Raw genomic sequence first — 25,818 nt, 5'->3', positions numbered from 1 at the left:
AACTTAAACTGCACAATATACAACCTGAAAGAGGCCCAGGATATTTTAAAATTAAAAACAGCATCTTATTAGATACACAATATCAAACACAAATAAAACAGGAAATATTAAATACAGTTAAAAATAATAAAGATGCAAACCCAAACACCTTATGGGAAGTAATTAAAGGAAATATACGTAACACAACAATTAGATACACATCATTTAAACAAAAAGAAACAAACAAACTTGAAACCGAAACCATCAAACCCATTGAAACACTTCAAAAACAATTGCATCAAACAAACACAAATGATACCACCGACATTGAAAACGAAATAACATTAAAAAAAAATATTAGATGGAATCTATCATACACATCTCAATGGAATATTACTAAGAGCGCGAGCTCAGCATGTTGAACACACTGAAAAAACACAAAATATTTCGCAAACATTGAAAGACGTAGAAGTGAACAAAAAACTGTACACAAATTAGTAGTCAATGGCAAAGATATAACAAAAAGAACTCAAATACTAGAAGAACAACGTTTATTTTTCGAAACCCTCTTTAAACGAAAAAATTTTGAAAATAACACCCTTTTTTAAAATACACATCACGCTTTAAACCAGGAGGAAAAACAACTGTGCGACGGATTGCTTAATGAATATGAATGTGGAGTAGCCCTAAAAGAAATGCAAAATAACAAAAGCCCAGGATCTGATGGCATCACAATCGAATTTTATAAAATATTCTGGAATGATATAAAAACACATCTAATAAATTCACTTAACTATTCATTTAACAACGAAAACTTAACTACGCTACAAAAACAAGGTATTATATCACTTATTCCAAAACCTAGAAAAAATCTTAGAATCCTTATCAAACTGGCGCCCGATTAGTTTACTAAACAATGATTATAAAATTGCAACTAAAAGTATAGCAAACAGAATAAAAAAATATTACCATCAATTATTTCAAAATCTCAATCTGGTTTCATAAAAGGACGTTATATTGGTGAAAACGTTCGTCTTATCCAAGAATGCATACACTATTTCAACAATTCAAATAGTCCTGGACTAATATTCTTTGCAGACTTTGAAAAGGCATTCGATTCGCTTGATCATTCATTTATGTCCTCCTGCTTAAAAAATATGAACTTTGGTGAAAGTCTCATTCAATGGGTCAAACTATTCTATACCGATATCAATAGTATAATCATTAACAATGGCTTCTTTTCAAACAGTTTTAACATCGAACAGGATGTCCACTTTCATCATCGCTATTTATTATTTGCATCGAGTATCTATCACATCACATCCAATCAAATAAACAGATAAAAGGCATATCACTAGAACCTGACGAAGAAATCAAACAATCCCTATTTGCTGACGATGCAACTTACTTTTTAAACGACAATTACGATTCTTTCCACAACCTAATAGAGTCTCTTACCCTTTACGGAATGACATCGGGTCTAAAACTAAACAAAAGTAAATGTACTGTGCTACGAGTAGGTAAATTAAAACAAAGTAATGTTCTATATAAAAAAAAAAGAAATTTAATTGGACATCCGATGAAGCCACAACGTTAGGAATTACTTTCACAAATAACAAAAAGGATATAATTCTTAAAAACATACTACCTAAATTACAGAATTTTAAAAACTGCTTTAAATCATGGCATCATCGTAAACTTACACATATCGGAAAAAAAACACAGTATTGAAAACGTTTGCACTTCCTAAATTAATACATGTATTAACAGTTCTCCCAAATCCACCAAATGATGTTATTAACGATATAAAATCAGCAATATTTAATTTTATATGGGACGGTAAGCCTGATAAAATAAAAAGAACTCAGTTAATTCAATCTGTAGAAAATGGAGGTATCCAATTAAGGAACATTGACTCATTCTTGAATGCAATCAAATGCAGCTGGGTTAAAAGATACCTAGATAATACCAATACGAGTAAATGGAAATTATTCTACCAGAAAATCCTTAAAAAATATGGTGACTCCTTACTCTTTGAATGTAACATCAGCAATACTATCTTACATGAAATTGCAAACGAAAACATATTTCTGTCTGATGTTCTATCGGCATGGAGTGATGTCACTCATAACTTAGAAACCCAAACCAGCAGTAAACAATATTATGGAACAATAAAGACATAACTTCAAACAATAAGACGTTTTTCTATAAAGACTGGTTTGAACGAAGGATTAAATATGTCGACCAATTATATGACTATAGAATTAAGGATTTCTACTCTTTTGATAATATATGCTACATATACGGAATACCTTCAAATAATTTTCTGAAGTACTACACACTAATCAAAAGCATACCCATACGTATTAAATCTGAAATCAATACAAATAATACACCATGTACTCAAACAACATTTGTAGAAAACATACTTGGAAGAAAAAACAAAACAAATAAAATATTTTACAAACTACAAATTAATAACCCTACGGAAAACTCCAAAATAAATGGCAAGTCCTTTTTGGAGAAAATGAACTTAATTGGAAACACATATTTACCATGCCATATAAAGCAGCTATTGAAAGCACACTGAGAAATTTTCAATATAAATACATCCATGGAATTATAGCTACAAATAAATATCTCTTTAAATGCAAATTATCTAACTCAAACCTGTGTGACTTCTGCAGTGAAAACATTGAAACTATAGAACATCTTTTTTGGGAGTGCAAACACATCCAACCTATTTGGAATCAATTAACATCTTTTTTTGAACAACAGCAACTAAACGTTAAACTATCTTTCTTAAATGTAAGTTTCGAATTAACTCATTGAAATCAATAGACGGTAATAATATTATATTCTTATAATGTTTTGTCCACTTATATACATTTTCACTCTAATGTTATTTTATCTTTCTAAAATGTTTTTTTTTTATCTTTCTTAAATAAGTTTTGTTTATTTTTTCTTTTCAATCTGACAAGATCATTGTGAATATACAACAAAACACACAAATCCAGTATGCTTTCTTCCGACTTTATACAACTCATCATTTTTCATTACTATTCCTCTGTTGTTCTTTTCTTTTCTCTCTAAATATATATATATATATATATATATATATATATATATATATATATATATATATATATATATATATATATATATATATATATATATATATATATATATATATATTAACATATCTTGTATAACATGTCTGAACTTTATTGCTTTATACAATCACTGTGTTGTATGATCATATACATGTTTACATTATATGTATGATATTGAAAAAATATATATATGTGGATAAGAGGATGATGCACACCAACTGGCATTGTACACCATCTGTTAATAACGGAGTTATGGCCCTTTGTATCTTGAACAAATATGCTTTTTTGTGTGTCTGAAGCCATATCATGGAAGTGCTTTGGCGGATTTCATTGAAACTTGGTATGAGTAAATATGAGCATTTCCCCAGGAGTTTGGTCAAGCACAGCGGCAAGACATGGCGGAATGGGGGTTAATTCAAAAGGGTGCCCATTAAGCTTCCTTGTTTTTCTACATTTTCTTAACCACAATACACAATTCTTAGGAGATATTTAACCCCTTTTTTCTACATGTTCCTATATACAATTCACACTAATTTGAAGCTATGAAAACATTAAAATTTATTTTATTGTTTATTTATTTTTCCTCAATTTATTATATTAAAGTCATATTTTATATATTAAAATAACAAGAAAAATAACAGTAGGCATTAGAACGCACTAAAAATGATTGAAAAAAAAACACCACAATAATAAAGTTACATTGTTTACCACACGTGTACATATATACAATTTTCACTTTGAACACCTGTTCTCCGAGGCTTCTCCTGGTGCCAGGCATCCACCAGTCTTCCTAAGTCCACTGCCTCATTGTCTGGTCCTTCAATGCTGACCATCAACAGAGCATTGCGGACAGCAGACTTCAGGCGAGCAGAATTTTCTGTTTTTACCCCCTTTCATTGTGCTTAAGCCTACTCGCAGTCTGAAATACAAACAAAATGTAAAATTATTCTGAAATTAGAATGTTAAATCTCATCGACTTAACACTAAGAGATGCTTAAGCAAACAATCATTTTTCGTTTGTTATTACGTATATTATTGACAGTCTAGTCAAGTACCCAAGGAGCAGTACCGACTTCTGAACGCACTGATCTGCACATGTGAAGAATACACAAAGAGCACAATAAAACTAAAAAAAGGGTAGATTATTTTTCAAACAACTGTTTTATTTTAAAGTCTAGTATATTTAAAAAAAAATTACATTAAGATATGATTTTATATTAAAATGTTATCATCTGTAGTGTCTAATATTTGATTAAACACAATATCTGTCTGTTTTTAATAATTATTCACGTGCGATTTCATGTTGCGTTGATTTCACTACATACTTATAAAAAGTTTAGTTAAGTAAAGATATTCTTACCTCCTTCAACTAGTGTTACCCATGGACAACATTGCTGCCACTGACTCGCTGTTTGAGACATTTGGTTCGTGGGTTAGAGGTCTCAGGATCACTAAAACGTCCTTGACACTTTCACTTAATTCACTTTCTGACAGCGACGATAATTAGAAGTACTGACAAAGAAATGTGCAATTGCAGATTTTCTAGACACAGGTACTGGTCGCATATTCGATCGTATCATTATTTCGTGCATCAAAACAAAGAAAACTTTGTTGCAGGTATTTAGCGTTTCCCGAAAATATCGAATAGGCTATTTGATGTGAATGAATGTTATGTTGGTGCTGTTAATTTAATCGCGTTTGAGAAATTAGTGTGAAAACATCGTTAGTTTGCGGGAGAAATCAAGTGATACGCTTTACTTCAATTAATTGTAAATATAACTTAAATTACGCTGAAATGTATACCGTGTTTTACTTAAATTATATGATTAACGTTACATGAATCTTCTTAATCACGGATTGTTTTGTTTTACTGCAAGTAATAATAAAACACATGTCATGTTCTGTTATTCAACTACCGCAACAAACAACGTTGACTGTTTATTTTGTGAATAGTCGTGTGCAATTAAAATGAAACAACAACAAAATCGAGCATACCTTTAATTGCTCTTACGTCACGTGTACCGGTAATAATCGATCATTATAGACCATTATTATGGGATACACACCATAATTGACCCCTATAAACGACCCATAAATCGTGCTCGCGTCTTATCAATTCTATTATTATGAACATTAAACTTATAAGGATTGGTCGATGCCAGAATGCAGACAACATTCGGATCAGAGCTTGCAATGGCTTGTAAACTTTTCAAGCATCGCGACGTCATTATCTGAAAATCAAGCGCCGCGGCGCAATGGATTTTGAAGTTCAGGCACCGCGGGCCCGCTGTGCTTAAACCGTCTGGGGAAATGCCTGCATCACATATGATACTTTCTAATACAAAAATGATATTTATCCTAAAAAAACAAAATTGTGACATTGTCTCTAATGGAAAGATAGCTTCAGGTGTGTGCCATCTGCCTGATTCAATTTATTATGTATATGATGAGACCATTACTATACAAAGATCAACTCTAAACTCATGTATTCTGACAGGTTTTAAGTTTCTAATACAAAATGATATTCATCCCCAATAACATTGCAATTTTGACATATATTCTTTTGGAAAGATATACATTTAGGTTTGTTCCATCTGCCTGATTAAATTTCTTATGTATAAGATGTAACCATTAATATACAAAGATCAAATAAAATCTCATTGAAATAGACAGGTTTTAAGTTAATTCGCGAATCAAATATACAAAACTGACTGCAACCCATTGCGCTTGAGGAATTATAAAGCTCTGACATCCAACTGTGCATAAATGTAGCATTTAATTTTGACTTTACCAAGGATGCAGAACAGTTTCATCAGCTACACCTTGGTTAAGCCATGCATGATGTACGCTTAAGGCCTGCAACAGATAACAAACACATTTTGCACAGAATGTGCATTTGATTTGTAATTTAAACTGTCACTAATGTTGCTATAAATGCACTCGACATAAATGTGATCTTCTAACTGAATTATGGTTAACCAATAATTTATAACAATGACTGTTTTATTTATCAAGGATGTTCAATATTATTCTTTATAAACGTTTAATGTACTTTTAGAGATATATGATTTGCTTCATAACCATCGTCGTTCGCTGTTTGTTAATTGTATTCCACGTCGTATCTCGTTAATGTTGATGACTTCGCATAAGGACCCTTTAAACAAAAATCCAAATTATTTGAAAATATTTGACAATTTGATGGCGTCGCTGTAATGTTCGTCTGATTCGTAAAGGCTGGACGGGAGTCCGTGTTTTTATTTGTATTTGTCTGGTAATCCGACATAGCAAGGCAATCAAATAAGATTGGGCTTAGTAGACCTTAAAATAATCTGGCACTTGCACCATATCCATGCAGCTTGGGTGCACGTAACACAGTGATTCCCATTGGTCTTTATCGTAATTTGTAAACAGACAAGTGCATTACATTTATATATGATAATGTTTCAACCTCGAAAATGATCTAAGATAATTATGGTAATGGTTTTGATGCCTATTTATTGCTTTACTACCAAACGTTTATATGTGCACTACAGACAAGCACGCCGCTCTTGTATTTGCTGAATCTGACTGCAAACATCAGGCCACTTATTCACCAACCCATTCTGATACTTGAGAATAAAGAATAGATTATGAACAGTGAAATAAATACCCTGTTACTGCTCTTGAATGTGTCTTGTTCTGAGAAAACTGGGCATAATGCACGTGCAGTCCGCACAGGCTAATCGGGGACGACACTTTCCGCTTTTATGACATTTTTCGTTTGAATGAAGTCCCTTCTTAGCAAAAATCCAATTTAGGCAGAAAGTGTCGTCCCTGATTAGCCTGTGCGAACTGCACAGACTAATCTGGGACGACACTTTACGCACATGCATTATGCCCAGTTTTCTCAGAACACGACTCATTTAAAGAATATTCTTAAATCTTAAACCTAAGTCAAGAATAAGTTGTTGAGAACGGGCACTTTGCTAAATAGTTTGTACTCATTCATTGGTGCCTTCTTTGTGTCAGATATTTTATTTGAAACAATAATATGTTTAGTGGCTATGTACATCTTAGATGTAGATATAAACGGTTGAACATAACATGTATTTGAACAACTTTACTGACATCAGAATACAACTTTGTGTTGATTATACAGAATGTTTTATTTTTGCGATTTAATTTGTAAACGGATCGAAACTTTTTATTGAGGATGTCGACCTTTGGGTACACATTTTAAACAAGCCCTACATTGCATTAAACTGGTCACTAAGTCCAGTCATATATTATTTTCGGATTGGACAATTGTACAACTCTACCGTTGATTGCACTAATTTGTCTTTAATTGATTTGCAACGTTAGTATAACAACATGTAGTTGTGTTACAGTATTTGTATATATCGTTTACGTGTCTGGGAAAATATAGCAAGCGTACCAAAGGAAATGTATTTTTAAAATATTATTTACGAAAGTTTATTATGTATTGACATCAAGCAATTTTTACGACATACAGTAAATGCAAAGACTGATCTTGCTCCTCAAATAACTCTTTAGTGTACCTGTGGCTTGTTTTACACTCACAGTGATTTATAAGTGTAGTGGGACAACATATTTAGTATACGCATTTTTTCACTGTTGAATTGAGCTGAAAAAAATTGACAGGTAAAAAGAGTTGGTTAAAATGTGGTAACTGTCCAATTATCTGCAACTCATCTTGCTACCAGTTGTTTTTATAAAATAATACATTATATTCGATATTTTACATGCCTGTCCCAATCCTCTAAACCGAGCGGAGCTGTCTTCTTATTAAAATCGGAGTTAGCAATTGTGTGTCGTATGAATAGATATCGTTGCAGGAAATTAAAATGATTTGTTCAACAAAATTGTGTCTTTGTGTCGTATGAAGGAATGTGCACTAAAACTAAATTTAGATTCACAACGTACATGCATGATCAGTTGTCAAACAAAAATACGGTTGATATTCAACTGCATTATTTTTCTCTTTCCGATATTGTTTTAGTATGTTGATGTTGCATGATCAAATATAAGTGTATATGAAGTGAAAACACCAAAAATAAACAACTGTTGTGATAGACATAGCAAATACGGTTAAATGCGTCTAATATCACTTTACGTTTTGATCACAGGTGGGTAGCGTGTGGCTATGATATTAATTAGTGAAAACATCATTTTGAATGATAAATAATCATATTATAACGAAAAATTAACTTTTCCGAAAAAAAAAATTTCACTATCAAATATATATATAACAAGGTATGCAACTCAAAATCAGCCCAAAACGGGGTGCATCGCTTTGAACAGCCATATCTTCATCAATTGTGCAGCGATTTTCACGATCTCGGTCTTATTCAACGCAGAAATGAATTTCCTTTCTGGAAATGTAATGTCTTGCAATATTTTTACAAATGCTGGGTCAACTTTTAAGAAATAACACGATACACAACTCGCATGACCCAGTTGACAGTGATCATGCTGTCTTTAAGACTGAAATCTTTACGGAGTAAAGGGCAACTTCCCTACAAAGTTCATGTAGTTCGATACCATAATTCAATAAAACGTATGAAAAAACATTATTACCGTTCTTGTCGATACATTCTGCATCAAGACTAACTGTCCAGCGCCGTTTGAAACCTTTGTTTACATACATTTCAACTAACTGACATTTTAAACATACGAGTGATTTCATTGGTCCAATGCGGAGGTGTGTCTTTACAACTGGAGTTTTCATTCATAAAGACAGCATGATCACTGTCAACTGGGTCATGCGTGTTGTGTATCGTGTTATTTCTTAAAAGTTGACCCAGCATTTGTAAAAATATTGCAAGACATATACATTTCCAGAAAGGAAATTCATTTCTGCGTTGAATAAGACCGAGATCGTGAAAATCGCTGCACAATTGATGAAGATATGGTTGTTCAAAGCGATGCACCCCGTTTTGGGCTGATTTTGAGTTGCATACCTTGTTATATATATATTTGATAGTGAAATATTTTTTTTCAGAAAAGGTAATTTTTCGTTATAATATGGTTATTTATCATTCAAAATGATGTTTTCACTAATTAATATCATAGCCACACGCTACCCACCTGTGGTTTTGATCAGGTAAAATCACTGGCGAATACCATTAAGTTATGATCAGGCAAAATGACTGGCGAATACCATTAAGTTATGATCAAGTAAAATCACTCGCGAATACCAATAAGTTATGATCAGGTAAAATCACTGGCGAATGCCATTTAGTTATTATCAGGTAAAATCACTGGCGAATACCATTAAGTTATGAGCAGGTAATATCATTGGCGAACCATTAAGTTATGATCAGGTAAAATCACTGGCGAATACCATTAAGTTATGATCAGGTAAAATCACTGGCGAACCATTAAGTTATGATCAGGTAATATCACTGGCGAACGCCGGTATCGGGTGGAAGCTGGAGCATCATTTAGCCAGATCTCTGTCATAGTTCTGGGGACATATATATTGTTATTCACACAAAAGTAGAGAGTTTCAATAATGTATTGATACCTTGACACTTGTTTGTAGTTTTTCTAAGTTGTGTACAACAATTTTAAACAAACGTATCGAATCGTAAAAAATGTAATGTGAATATAATGCTAAAATTTTAGATGCACAATTTGGATTTAGAAAAGGATGTTCAACTGTCGTTGTTATTCAAATAGTGTTGTCTGTTGTTCAGCGTTTTTAAATGAAAATAAACGTTTGTATGTTGTATACGTTGATTTGCTCAAATGTTTTGATAGTATATATCGTAATGCATTATGGTTCAAAATGTATAAATCTGGTGTGCAAGGTAAATTATTGAGAACAGTTAAGAATATGTATGAAAATGTTAAATCTTGTGTTAGGTCGTGCACATCATATTCTGAATACTTTAGTCATGCTGTCGGTCTTAGACAAGGGGAGGTAATGTCCCCGATTCTTTTTTCACTGTTTGTAGAAGATTTGGAACTATTTTTACAAGAAAGCACATTGTCTGGCCTAAATATAACCTTCATTTTATTGTTATTTGCGGATGGCATGGCTATTCTAGGTAAATCACCAGAAGAAGTACAGAACCATTTAGATAACCTGTATGCCTATTGAAATACACGGGGCTTAATGTGAATACTTCAGATACAAAAATAATGGTTTTTCGTAAAAGGGGTTAAATTCGAAAAGATGAAAAATGAACATTTAATGGCCAAGGTATTGAAATCGTCTACAATTTTAATTATCTCGGCACTATTTTAAATTACACAGGTAGTATCACTTTAAATCAAGAACATTTGATTGGAAAGGTCCTTTAGGCTATGAATATTTTACTTTATTTATGTAAGCAGTATGATATTAAATTATTTTGTCTGTTTTTTTAATACGTTTGTTAGATCTATTTGTTGTTATGCCTCTGAAATATGGGCTTTTAATAAAATGCAGGAAATAGATATGTACGAATTGTCGAGTACTGGTAAAAAAATATTAACAGTTAAAATATTATTATACAAACTGTGTATAATCAAGCATTAAATTATTGTAATAAGGGATGCAACACTTGGGTTGCAAATGTTAAACACTGTTAAACGGTAACGGATTTTCCTATGTTTTTGAAACTGCAAATATAACTAATAGTCATGCTTTTGTATGTAAATTAAAATACAGAATTATTGACACCTTTAAGCAAGAATGGTTTGGTCATATGAATAGACATGTATTTATTATACAGGTTTTGAAGGTTGTGCATGATCAATGGTGCGGAAAGCAATATTTCCTCGTGCACATATTTGTAAGTGTGGTCATTCAACAGGCAAGCTGGATAGAGCGTTGACGTGCTTGAAAACGTTTTATTTTTCTTCTCAACCACATTTAATTGTGAAATTTGATTTATTTTTGTACAATTGGCAATTTGTGAAATATTGACAGAAAAGATTAGAGGCGTGATCGCATCGCCGGCGGGGTCAGGGCTGACACAGTAAATGGACACACGGAGCGACCACGTGGTAGCGGTCAGGAAGGTTTGCTGATTCTTCTCCCGGGGGCTGGGCCACTGTTGCTGAATATGAAAAACCAGAAATAGGATCGGGCAGTGACGATGAAAAGAAAATAAACAAAACCGAGGCTAGAGCTGTTAAAAAACTGAAATCAAATCATTATAATTCGTTGAATGTACGTTGTGTTTTCAATCGTTTGGCTGATCGACCATCTGCTTCCGCTTCCCCGGCTAAACCAGCGCAGGATCCTTTTGTTGGTCCTCTTTTTCCTACTCGACCAATGGCTATGTGGTGGAGCGTCAACAGTTTTGTCGGCCCTATCATTCCAAAGCCGGCGCCAGCACTACGTGTTTCGCTTGTGGATGACAGGGCCATTTCCGGCGCGAGTGCGAGTGGGTTCATCGTTTCCAGGGAAACGTCATGCCTACACGTGTTACCGGAAAACCAAATAGAAACCTATCCAATCATAAATATGTTGCTGGTTTAGAAATTTCTGAGATTGACCCGAATCGTGAAGAAAAGTATCAGTCAACACGTTCTTCTCCTGTAAAAGGTAGTTAAAAGATACATGTACATCGGTACCAATCCTGATATAATTGACTGTACTATTGGCGATTACGAATTTCCATTCATAGAATTACCTTTAAAGAATATAGATTTTGTAAACGAGTCGGGGCAGGGTATGTTGAATAATGGCTTTATTGTAGAATCAATAGACATCCCTCATGGTGTAAGTCCATTACGTGTAGCCGTGAATACTTATTATTCATGCTATTTAGGTATTTGGATATTATTTTAAATTGGAGCCAATTAAAAGCTGTAGTTAAAACAACATAATTACAAGTAATAATAATGTATTGGTATTTTAGATATATATTTATAAGTATAACAATTAACATTATTTTTGCTATGACATTATACCAAAATATAAAATGCGCTTTCTTTTATCAAACAAATCCTTGTTTTATTAACCCTTTCAGTGCGGGAACCAAATTTTGAAGGCCTTTGCAAACAGTTTGGATCCAGATGAGACGCCACAGAACGTGATAACTGTTTGCTATTCTGATAGTATTCTTTGAAAAAAAATCGAAGAAAATGCTAATTTTAGAAATTCAGCAGACGACATTTTAGCAGACGACAAATTTCCCAGCATGCAAAGGGTTAACCAGATCAAACTTTTAAAAATGTTTGCAAGTTTGGATGCAAATGGGCCTTCATATGAAAAATGCTTGGGCTCTCCATCAATACAAAAACAAGATATTTCACGTTGATTGATATAATATAACGCATGATATTCGTATCCCGTCTGACTTGTTTACAGGTTAATACCATCCACATAATGATTATACTTTCAATAATAATCCATAAACACTCCTAGCGACCGATCCTTATTACTTTCGCGCATCTTCTTCAAAAGAAAAACAAAAACACAAGTTTACGCTCTATCATGACTTATGAGTGTATCTTTGAATGCGGTTAGATATGTAAGTGTCTAAATATACAAGTGACGTACTTTGTATTATACCATTGCTTGAGGCGCGGATATGATTCGGTTTTTGTAAACTGTATTTTAAAGTTTATATTATTACTCTTTTTAGGTACTTGTTAACCGATCTTTGCTTTTTAAAGTATCTGATTATTTATTAATGAACTTTTTATCTTCAACACAAAGCAAAATAGTTTTAAAATAATATTAAAAATGACAGGGCTTAAACTAGAAACCGTCATCTATAAACAGAGACATCGGGATTAAACATTCTTGAACATAACCACTGTCACGGCTGCACAAAAACAGAATAAAACCTCAACGAACCGGATAATACCATCGTTAATTTGTTAACAACAATCATAAACAAAATGCCCATATTGCGCTAATTGACATAAACTTGTATTCTCTTGTTTGTTTGATAAAATTTTTAAAATGTTCACTTAGTAAATCTGCGAGAATACACATGTAATTGAAGCTAATATTGGTACTATTATGATTATGATTAGTGGCATGAAGTATGTACAAGATAATGCTACGACTCCCTAACCGTATTTCCGTTGCATATGACTCACTTTACTTTATTGAAAACATACTCCCAAACAAAAATACACCACAAAATGATACACAGTTAGTAACCGACGGTTCGACAGCAAGAATATGAAGTAGGAAAACGTTCAATAAGGGGAAATAAACCAAGTTTAAGGGAAGAAGTCTACTAAAAGGCAACGTCTTAATGAAATTTCATTTTTGATAACCATTCGACACAGAACACACCTAAATGTTTTGAGCTTCATATAGGTAGAAAAGATTGCATTTACAAATATGTTAATGTTCTTTGAACAACATTAAACGTTTGAATATCGACATTTTTGAAATGGGAAAGGAACACAAGTTGTGAATATATTAAACTTAATTATCATTATCGAATGTTGGTGCGTTGTTCACTGCAAAGTAATAGCAAAATAGTAATAATTGAAACCTCCAAACTAAAGGTAGCAGAGCCATAATAATGCTTCAACTATGTGTATGTGTATACCACTAACTGTATCAAGAAATTTAACAGAAAGACCACGTTATTAATGAGTGGTGTATTGATGTTCTTTTTCGACATTCTAGCAGTACTACAATTTGTTTGAACTTACTGCCATGTCTGTGTTCGCGTTTCAATTAACATAACATAGTGTTATATCTGCAGTTTCATATTTCTTCGAATCGGATTAAATTTAGCTCGATATTTGCTGCTAAAAGAATAGAGAAACAGCCATTTTTATTAAGGTTAATCTTCTTTCTTATGTGTTCAATTACATACGCCTGTGTTATTTTTTTATCACTTCCGTACATAATGATCTACATGTATATGCATTTGTGCTGGGGTGTTCCTTTGTGCCAATCGTTGCAATTATGGTTTGTTCAACTGTTGCCTTGTTTCGGTGAAACTTATTTATATCTTTGAATTCAATGTGACAAATACTTGATAATGTGCATGCATGGCATACATTCGTTGTTATAAAATGATGGATTAATTAAAGACAAGTAATGGTAAACGCTCATTTCACACTAAGAATGCACGTAACACAAAAATCGACAGCACATGTTCTAATTGATAGACTTTCCAAAACACCTGCGCACGATGTCAAAGAGCGCTGGGGTTGTCCCAAAAGAATAATGAATCGTTTGCAGGGACGATAAAGACTTTAATGCAAGAAAGTGTCTTCAAAGACCGCAAAATGCCTCTGTACGCGAGGTTTGTTATTCTGAAATGATCACATCTTTATAGTTCATGTGTCGTTTAAAATTGTACTCAAGTAGGTGATATAACTGGATAATTGAAACCCTTCTTCATACCGGAATACCAACCTTAACGAAATAATAATTCGTCTAATAACTTCGGGTCTGTTGAATACAGCAATTTCGCGAAGTGTAGTGATGTCACCTGCGTTTACATGTATTTTAAGGGCGTCATTTGGGTCATTTTTCCTTGTGCATTTGCACATTTAAGGAAAAATAAAACGATAAAATAATGGGATATAACAACTACAAGTACAACACAACTTTATTTAATCCCCCTCCACTAAAAAAACAACAACAAACCACTCGCAAATTTTCGTTGTTGACAGGCAATACTTACAAGCTATAAATGGTTATTACTTTTGTTTTATTTATCATAAGTTCGTTAGCGAAATCAGGTAACATCGACCAAAGCCTATTTGATTGTTCAAATAATAACACAATCGCTTAATAATTAACCCGATCTTTCACTTAGACATACTTCGATAATCATTAATCTCAGTTAAGATTCTTCATTCAAGTAAGTGTTAGCGTTAAATCGAGATAAATGGTACTACAAGGTTCGTAAATCCATGTTGTTGTTTTTAATATAATTGTTATTACACACAATCGCTCTATGTCCTTAAAGTTAATTGTCCATAAATTAAAAAAATGACCCAGCGTTGATAGTTTTTTTCTAACATTTTATCAATCGAAAAAAAAACACACACCCCCAATCGCGACGATATTTATGAATGCAACATAAATGGTGATTCAACCGGACTAAACTAACGTGTACATCCGTGTTTACATGTTTATTCCTTTTGTATAATGTGGTTAAGACCAAAATATAATTAAATATGCATTAAGTATTGCGTCAAATCCGCGTTTATACGCAAATTGATTAGTTAGTTGATCAGCCAATCAGGAATTTTACTTGCGTTATTGCTGTGTTCATTTCGCAATAGCCTATTCAAACAAGACATGTTAACCGGATAACGTTTTGCATCGGTAGGTTTTAACTTGTTACGGTCGCTCTGGTATAAATAGCTTGTAGCGCAGTATGAAAAACATTTTAGCCGCTACGTTTGAAATTAGCTTTCCTCAGAAAAAAAGATAAATACGTTTGAGTAATTCATAGAAATAACATTTTGTCATTGTTTAAACATACATCCAAATTTTTTCTATACGTTTCGTTATTAGGTCTATATCCGTGAATCGTCAAACCATGGATACCGCTCATTATTTTGCATTTATTTTCTGTGCGATTTGTGTTGTTTCGGCTGTAGAAAACGTAAACAGCGTTCTTCCCCTGGATTGTGCCCTTATTCACTGCGATGCCCCCCAATGCGCTGACTCATTCACCCCACCAGGAAAATGCTGTCCGGTTTGCAAAGACAGTAAGTATAATTAAATATATTGAGATAGGCCGGGTTTATATTTGTAAAGTTGTTTTGTTAGTTTTCGTTATGTACTTGATTGGCTGATGTTTATGGTTTTAAAGGGAACTTTTCACGTTTTGGTAAATTGAAACAATTAAAACAAAACTGTTTCAGGTTCGCACATTTTCGTCGTAGTGATGATATTTGTGAGGTAACAGTTATACTGAACATTAATCATGTTTATGCTCTAAAATAGCCATTATGCATATTTTGACGATTTCAAAACCCGAAAATTATACAGCCTTGCAACGCAAAACGATTTAATTATATTGGAGAGTTCTATTGTCGTCGTTATATTTTGTGACACTACGAGGATTGCTTATATAAAGTATAAAATACATCCGTCATTGTATGAGCAAGGATGGCCGAGTGGTCTAAGAGTTAGACTTTTTCTCCAGGGTTCAGTGGTTCGAAACCAGTCGAGGGTTACTTTTTTAATTTCTTTAATTTCATCCTTGTTTTTTTTTTCTTGGAGCTTTTTAGATCCAATGTTTACATCTATCAATATAAAGCACTTAATGATAAATTTCTGCCAAAATCTTTAAAAAGGTCACTTTATGGTGGATAAACATTCAAACAACCCGGCACGATGTTTCGCCATTTAATGCTTTTTATACTGATGCAAAAGATCCCTTGCAACTAATTACTTGCTATATTTTTGTTTATAAATTTGATACACTATACCGATGGTAAATCCTTTATAGAAAGGCGCATACCAGACAGTTGTTTACCATCCATGTGTATTGTTTAGGCAAAGTTTATTTACATAAATTTTGACTTTTGATTTATTGCGATCTTTAATAAGCAAGAACATTGATTTCATGTAGAACTTCGCTTATTTTATAATGGTTTCGTCCCTTGCACGTAGACTGTTTTAGAAATCAAATTAATATGCATTTTAATTTAAAAAAAACTGCTATCTTTATAAACGATATTTTTTCTATAAATACTTTATATAAATACTTATTTTTCACTGAAAATTCTTTGAATAAATAAAGTAATGAAATTTGTTTGGTATTTTTGACCCGAAAATTATACTTGTTTATAAATGATGGTTTCATTCGATTTTATAACGTTATCGTGAACTATTTGATAAGAGAGAACCCACTAACATTGCATATAAGACAAACCAACATTTGCAATTATCTGGAAACTACATGCTTAACTTAATTGCGATGATTGTTTTATTGGGGCCGCCATATGCCCAAACTATCGTGGTTAATATTGAGCAGGCACTTGTCATTATTTTATTTCGACGCATCCAGTATGTAGTTATGTAGTTCAAATTGTAACTTGAAATGATAGCTTAAACTACTGGGTCAGTAATGCGTACATGTTCGATGGTTGTATCTTTTCACAGATATTAAACAAGGCCAGTGCCCTGATGCACCAAAATACCATTGTAGTATATCCAATTTTCATTCACAACACCTTATTGACATTGGTGTATTAATACGCACACACGAGCAATATCTTCTGTATTTGTAAACATCAAATGGACAAAAATCTTGTTCTACGTAGCAAATTGCAAATTTAGTATACATCCGCACCCAACAGACAAGTCTCTCTTTCTCCGCAACAAATTGACTCCGTTTTTCTACGGACCCAGCGGACAATGTTGAATTTCTAAGAATTTAATGAAGACCGTCGTATTTCTTCGCACAAAGTTGACACTGTTGTATTTCTTGAGACCGAATGGCGATTGATGCATTGCTACGCGCTAATTTGACATTTTCATATTTTGTTTATTCGTTCAAATTTTAAATTGAAATGCTAGCTTATAATACTGGATCAATAATGCTTACATTTTCGACGGTTGTATTCACGGCCACCGAAGGGAATAAATAACAACTGTTTAGTAGAGTGTCAAGGTGACGACTCATGCCCAGGCGAACAGAAGTGTTGTAGCTACGGATGTCATGTCTCGTGCACGAATCCTGTTGGTATGAAAATAATGATGTATTCTTTATTTGAAAGGTTTCTTCATTTATTACAACTCGTTTATATGATCGCCTTTATAAAAAAATAATGCATGTGCATAGACAGCAAGCAAAGGCTTATCAGTTTAACTAAAATCTAAAGAAACTCCACAAGAAAACACTCAAAAACATTTTTAACGAAACCGATGCAACTATACTAGTCACATGTCTACTGGTCACAGGTCCATTTCTATGGATACCGACTGGCCTCAATTGTGTTCAAAATGTATTATCTACATGGTAAATACATTGCCATAACTACACATTTGCACTTAAAACCAAAACACCACTTCAAATCAACAAACCATAACTCGATCATCTAAAATGCCTTCATTCCATAGCTTGCTTTAACGTGTATAAGCTCTCCTGGCATATTGAAAAGGTCACATATTTATTTGTATTACATAAAATATACGCAATAAATACCATATTCCTCTCCTAAAGCAAAAGTTTTCCAAGAATGCGAAAGCTTCAAAATTGAATGTATTCAAGTGGCAACGTGTAATTCATTAAAGTCAGTGGTTGACACATGCTTTATTTGTAAGGCTGCCATACGGACCGTAAGCATACGATGTATTTCTGTTAACCCAAGGCTGCATAAAACAATACCCAACTTTTAAATAACAACAAAATGTCAAAACGATAAAACTACGAGAAAAAAGAACTACACAGCACAGTTGTGTTAATCTTATAGGTACAATGATATATTCTATGAATGATAGTCGTCTACTTTGTTTTTGAAATGATTTAAAAACGTTATTCTACACAACTGATTAAATGTTCTCTGGCTTAATAATCTTATTTTCGATTGATCGCTGTTTGAATTATGCCCCGTTTGACTTCTGGTGCCTTACGAAATTAACCGCGACAGCGTGTGCCAATACGATTTATAAACTAACAAATTCATTTAAAAAGGCATCAAACATTTGTTTTCGCTAATACTCTGCGATTGAGGAACAATATTCTAGATTGAACAATCTACAGCTTACAATATTCCTTTCATGATCAGGATGACTTTTATTAGATTAGTGAATGTCGGCGGGCGGGCGGGCTGGCGGGCGGACGGAACAATTCTAAATGAGATTGTCCGGGCCATAACTATGTCGTTCACTGTGGGAATTCAAAATCATTTGGCACATTTGTTCACCATCATTTGACGGTGTGTCATGCGAAAGAATTACGTCGATATCTGCTGCAACGTCAAGGTCACACTTTGAGTTCAAAGGTCAAAAATGGCCATAAATGATCTTGTCCGGGCCATAACAATGTCATTCATTGTGAAATTTAAAAATTACTCGGTACATTTTTTCACAATCATTGGACGGTGTTTCATGCAAAAGAATTACGTCGATATTTCCAAGTTCAAGGTCACACTTTGAGTTCAAAAGTTAAAAATGGCCATAAATGATCTTGTCCGGGTCATAACTGTGTCATTCATTTAGAGATTTTAAAATTACTCGGTACATTTGTTCACAATCATTGGACGTTGTGTCATGCGAAAGAATTGCGTCGATATCTCCAAGGTGAAAGTCACATTGTGAGCTCAAAGGTCAAAAATGGCCATAAATGATTTTTTCCGGGCCATAACTATTTCATTCATTGTGTGATTTAAAAATTACTCGGTACATTTGTTCACAATAATTGGACGGTGTGTCATGCGAAAGAATTACGTCGATATCTCCAAGGCCGAGGTCACACTTGCAGTTCACAAGTCATAAATGGCCATAAATGAGCTTGGCCGGGCCATAACGATGTAATTCATTGTCAGATTTTAAAATGACTTAATACACACGGATCATCACACTAATTTTTAACCAAGTTTTCCGAAGGAAAAAACTGGTTATTTGATTGGTGAATGTTGGCGGGCGGGCGGGCGGGCGGGCGTAACAATTCTTCCGAGCGCAACTACTCCTTAATTTCTCAACGGATTTCAATGAAACTTTCACAAAATTATTGTCACCAAGTGAACTGGCGCATATGGTCGGGATTTTATGATTCGGTCGAAATGAAGGTCACCACGACTAAAAATAGATTGAATTTTGCACAAGTAACTAGGAACAATCAGCAACAATGCACATTTTGAATTGTCTCCCTTTATCAGACTATTTTTTCAAATTGAAAACCTGGTTTTGTGACATTTGTGTCCCTTGTTATTTATTGGTCTGCTTAACACTGGTTCACTTGGTGTTATCTTGACAGCAATACTAACTAGCTCTTTATCATCAGATATAAAGTATTACTTTTTATTTACAGGAAAGTCATGCAATTATAAGGGAAGAGTCTACAAAGACGGTGCACAGTTCAAGGACAAATGCAATACTTGTCGATGTATCAACGGTGCCGTACCGTGTACAAAGATTGGTTGCCAAGGTATTAAAATAATCGTGCTGCATTCTTTGGACATCTTTGTTTAAGAACTATTTTTTTATCATGCATAACTTATATTGCGCTTTTGAACTACGTTGTGTAATCGATAGCGATGAAAAATGGAAAATATTTATCGATTTTTGGACTCGACCGTATGCTTTTTTCACGAATGGTCATTAACCTTTTCATTTTCATTTAGTTCCAAATAGGTAGGTTAATGTTTTTACGTTCATATTTATGCCTTGAAGTATTATTATCTTGATACAGGAGTTATAAAACCTCAGATACATTATCATGAAAGATATGTATGTAACCATCTGCTAATATATATCGAAGCAGGAAATTGATAACACAAAATGAGCACATAAACGATGGAATAGTAAATTCAAAGAATTGGTGGTTATAACTGGTGTAAAAACTAGCTAAAACTCAAACTTAGACCAGACTTTGTTCATCCAACGTGTGTGCAAATTACGTATATCAAACAACATCATTAATAGACAGTGCACTAATTTCAGGGAAAACGGGGGTATGTCCAGCGCCTCGAGGTTTTGGGATCTGCATTCATAAGTGCAGTTCCGATTATGATTGTCCAGATGTACAGAAATGTTGTTCCAACGGTTGCGGCAAAGTCTGCTTGAAACCCACGCGTAATTATTGAAATGCACAATAGCACAGAATTGTCACGGACTTAACTTTTGCAAAGTTACTATTTAGCGTAGTGGGGATACTCTAGTAATTGTTTACATGATATATATATTTAAAGTGTTAAAATAATAATGTAATGGAAGCTACACAAATTAAATAATAAAATTGAATATTTATCGTGTCATAAATGATAACAAAAAGCGAACATGTTCATTATATTCAATCTACACAAAATTAATACTGCAAAATAACACGTTGATTTCTTTGCACCACCAGAATCCGGATGTCTGGTGAACGGCGTGAACTACAATGAAGGTAATATGCTTTACTATTTGAATACAAACGCATTTTTTTCTATTGTATAAAGTAACTATGATGGTTATATGATGATTATAATGAGTTTATATAGTAAAGAATATGATTGCGTAATTATCCCCACGCTTTTCGGAGAAAAAGTGGGGGTTTTGTGGTTATCTCCGCCGTCTGTCCGTCCGTCCGTCCTGGTCACTATCTCCTCCTACACTATTAGCACTAGAACCCTGAAACTAACACACATGGTAGCTATGAGCATATGTGCGACGGTACACTATTTGGAATTTTGATATGACCCCTGGGTCAATAGTTATGGGGTTGGTGTTGGGCCGGGTCAGAGATTTTCCTGCGACCGCTATTCGAAAAAGGCTCATGATTACTGTGTCCGTTCAGATATTGCTTTCATATTTGGTATGCATGTGTATCTAGACAACACCTTTCCATGCGCATACAATTTTTAACCCCTGTGACCTTGAACCTGAGGTCAGCGTTCAGGTTTCGAAATATGCGACCGCGATTCGATAAAGGCTCATACCTAGTGTGTCCCTTCAGATATTGCATTCATATTTGGTACGTATGTGTAACTGGAAAACACCTTTCCATGCGAATGAAATTTTTGAACTTGGTGTCCGCCTTCAGGTTTCGAAATCTGCGACCGCGATTAAAAAAGCTCATAACGTCTGTGTCCCGTCAGATATTGCTTTCATATTTGATACGCATGTGTATCAGGACAAGACCTTTTTCATTCGCGTAAAATGTTTGACCCCTGTGACGTTGACCTTGAATTTAGGGTCCGCGTTTAGATTTTAAAATCTATTATGTGGTTATCTCCGCCGTTTGTCCGTCCGTCTGTCCTGGCCAATAGCTCTTTCTACTTTTTTAGCACTAGAACCTTGAAACTTACACACATGGTAGCTATGAGCATATGTGCAACAGTGCACTATTTGGAATTTTTATTTGACCCCTGGGTCAAAAGTTATGGTTGTTGGTGTAGGGCCGGGTTAGAGATTTTCACTCATTTTTTTAGGTTATTTAACAGTCACTTCTTCATTTTTACACAGATTTACTTCAAATTGATACTGATCATATATTTTGACAATACGGTCAATCTCAAATACGCATGTCTACATAACAAACCCTGGGGCGCCCCTGGGTCAAACATGCGGCTTGGGGATACGCGTCGGCCTCTTCCGCGCCATTTCTGGTTTTATTTATTATTATTATTATTATTATTAATTTTGTTTCATTATTATTGAAGATGATGAAGATGATATTTATCAAGAAATGTTATGTCAATTAATAGAATTATTATTTTTGTTGAAGATCAAGATAATGATGATGATCATGATATTGATGCCGATGTCACTGATGAGCATGTATTTGAAAATGTATGTTTATTAATTATGTCTGTTGTGGATCCAAAACCACCAATTAATACTTCACTTGCAAGCTTAAGTCACATCCCAGTGTTGACAAAGACAGATATTATGATTTAGGTGCCACTGTACCATCAAAGAAGGCTAACCCCTGCGAATCGTGCACCTGTCAAAACGGGTCTGTCCAGTGCGAGATGATGGCATGTCCGGCCTGCGTAGGCTACACACCATCTGGTCAGTGCTGCCCAATATGCGGATCTTGGCCTCACGACATACAATAACGTCAATCGGATTAAAAACGAACGCATCCTTACATTTGAATTACATGTACGTTTGTAATAAAATTAAGTCATTTACGTGGGTTTGATACATATTTTTCCTTAGACATTAGACTCCCATTGTTTGTACATCATCTTTGACCAGTTATGTTTCATGATTCCTAAACAGCAAAGCGCCCGTGTGTATGAAAATCCTGAAGATACAGCATGCATAATTACATTTAAAAGGGAACATTAGGGAAAAATTCATCATTTTTTTACAAACTGACTAGTGCGTCAAAAATATAGGTATCAATGCTGTTAGGCAACTTACCAACATACAAATTATCAAAACCGCCGTTTATTTAGTTTTGTTATCCCCCGCCATAGGCGCAGGGATATTGTTTTGGCGTCGTCCGTCCGTCTTTCCGTCCGTCCGGAGCCATATCTTGGAAGTTCTTTGACGGATTTCATTGAAACTTGGTATGAGTATATATATGGATAAGAGGATGATGCACACCAAATGGCATTGTACACCATCTGTAAATAACGGATTTATGGCCCTTTGTATCTTGAAAAAAAAATCTTTTGTGTGTGTCCGAAGCCATATTATGGAAGTGCTTTGGCGAGGATTTCATTGAAACTTGGTATGAGTATATATATGGATAAGAGGATGATGCACGCCAAATGGCATTGTACACCATCTGTTAATAACGGAGTAATGGCCCTTTGTATCTTGAAAAAAATGCTTTTTTGAGTGTCAAATATAGCAATTTTGTGTCCTGAAGCATATTGGCGGGGATATCAATTCAACGAATTTGCTTGTTCTTGTTTGGTATGGACATGTCAGTTGGTGCTACCATATTTATCAATTTTTTTTTACAACCAAATGTTTATCTACACACCACATGCACATAACGGCCAAGTTATTTGAACTATAAAGAACTGAACTAACTCGCTATTGGTTTAAACACTATTTATTTAGTTCAGTAGAAAGTACATATAAGCAATATAATACAAACATACATATTATTTTCGAACAATATACAAGGCAGGAAGTAATGCAGTATTGCTTAATATAAAGGCTGTAGGGTACAATTTGACAGAATTGAGAAAAAAGCTCGAGGCTTATTCTATGTCTCTCTTCTGTCAGATAGAAGCGCTGCTGTTATGGTGTAAACAACCAAACGTGTAACAACAACTTATAAAAATGACAAAATTACGAAAAATATAGTTCAGTGATTGGTATTTGAGTACCGTTTCGAAATGGAAAAAATATTTATAATGTTATACAAATCATATAACAGGGTAGTATAGATACCAAAAAATGTAAATAGGTTGAGAAGGAAAGGGAAGGAAGTGTAAGAGTAAAGTTCGAGTAAGAGAAGTTGCGATAAGAAAAGAAGTAGTGCGGGACGGGGCATCGTTAGCAGAAATGGTTTGTTCCTGAGAAGGAGTAGGATTAGAATCTATGACTATCTCGGATGAAAGACTGAACATGTTTGAAAATTAATGAATTTACTTCGTATGATCCGTCTTTAACACCAAAAAGAAGTAATTGCAAAGGTATGGGCTGAAAACTGGACAGATTGTCAAAAAGGATAACTCTTTTCACAGTATAAATGGGGCAATTGAAGAAAAAATGATATGTATCTTCAATCTCACCACATTGACAATATGGACTGTGTACAATAGTTTTGCGTACAAATGTTCATTTAAGCTGCTACAATGCATTCGTGAACGTGCATGTAGATTGTTAAACTGCCGCTCTTTATCGTAGTAAAGCTGGGGCATTATTTTTATTTATCTTCGTTTAGATTTGCTTTGAAAGCTGAGAGAGAAGGAGCTGTTCTTTCAGATTCCGGTAGATTGCTCCATAAGTTTATAGTTGATGGTAGGAAAGATCGTGAAAACAATTGTGATTTACATTGAATGCTGCGAATATTGTTAGAATTGCGAAGTGAATAAGACGAACTTACTCCAACGCTAGAGGGAATCAGTGTACACAAATAGCGGGGTGATATTGAATTATACATTTTATAGAAAATGGTAAGTTTATTTTTTGTTCTTCTATTTTATAATGGTTCGAGAGCCGTTTCATTATATAGATTCTGCAAAGATGCTAAACGTGTTCCCCCGCTGATTATTCTTGCTGCGTCCTGTTGAATCTTTTCAAGTTCAATTTCATCTTGTGTAGTAATGTTGTCCCAGACTACATCAGCATATTCGAGAATTGGTCTGATAAATGTTGTGTATATCAATAGAAGGGACTTTTTATCGAGCGTAAACTTAAACGTTCGCATTAAATTAATTCTCTGCCATGCTTTCTTCTTGATTGATTCAATATGGTCGTACCAGGAACATGAAAAAGAAAAATTTAAGCCGAGACGAAACCTCAGTGATATGGCAGTCGTTGAGAAAAAGAGGGGGATGGATTGGGCGGTTGACTTTTCTAGACATTACTTAGGATTCGGTTTTTGATGGATTGAAGGTAACCAGCCACTTATCAACACAACTGGTTGACAGTGGAATCTTTTGGTATGAAACCTGATTGAAATGGGGTTATACAATCGGTAGCCCTTAAATGGTTGAACATGTATTTGTGGAGAATTCTCTCCAGACATTTACTTAAAACGCTTAAAAGGAAGATCGGTCTATAATTTCCAACATACTGAGGATCAGACTTTTTGTGAAGTGCACAAACGATTGCTTCTTTCCAACTCCGAGAGACTCTACCAGTACTGATGGAACAATTGAAAAGATTTTGTAGTGGACCTGCAATCTCAGATGCAATTTGCTTTAGGACTTGACTATTTATTTTGTCTGGTCCTGATGCCTTTCCCGTTTTCATTACTTTTAAGGAATTTAAAACATCTTGACGGGAAATGATCATGAAAGACGGGGCAATCTGGCTCTTGGGAATGTAAGTTGTGCATATGCGTACTGGGTATAGTAAAAGTAGATTCAGATTGGAAAAAGGAATTTAGAATATTTTCTTTGTCTAGAGGTGACTCATGTATTGTACCATTGTGAATTAAGGGAGGCAACTCGTTATGTGAGGTGTTTTTATTTGTGAATGTTTTTATTATTTTCCAGAAGTCGG

General features: G+C 34.2%; 1 protein-coding gene across 2 annotated transcripts in view; it reads left to right on the top strand.

Moving 5' to 3' along the window:
- The window catches only part of LOC127852896 (kielin/chordin-like protein), a 33,099-nt gene extending 10,285 nt beyond the window's left edge, over positions 1 to 22,814 (top strand). The window contains exons 3-6 of one of the 2 annotated variants that reach the window (XM_052386952.1): positions 20,009 to 20,125; positions 20,641 to 20,772; positions 21,047 to 21,085; positions 22,579 to 22,814. In XM_052386952.1, coding sequence (XP_052242912.1) covers positions 20,009 to 20,125; positions 20,641 to 20,772; positions 21,047 to 21,085; positions 22,579 to 22,739 — 449 coding nt within the window. In that variant the 3' untranslated portion in view covers positions 22,740 to 22,814. The remainder of the gene's footprint in view (positions 1 to 20,008; positions 20,126 to 20,640; positions 20,773 to 21,046; positions 21,086 to 22,578) is intronic. The other variant, XM_052386942.1, reaches the window with a different exon arrangement.
- The last annotated feature ends 3,004 nt before the right edge of the window (positions 22,815 to 25,818 follow it).

The sequence above is a fragment of the Dreissena polymorpha genome, chromosome 1 (genome assembly GCF_020536995.1).
Source record: "Dreissena polymorpha isolate Duluth1 chromosome 1, UMN_Dpol_1.0, whole genome shotgun sequence".
Taxonomy (NCBI): Eukaryota; Metazoa; Mollusca; class Bivalvia; order Myida; family Dreissenidae; genus Dreissena; species Dreissena polymorpha.
This window is presented reverse-complemented; position numbering and strand designations above follow the sequence as displayed.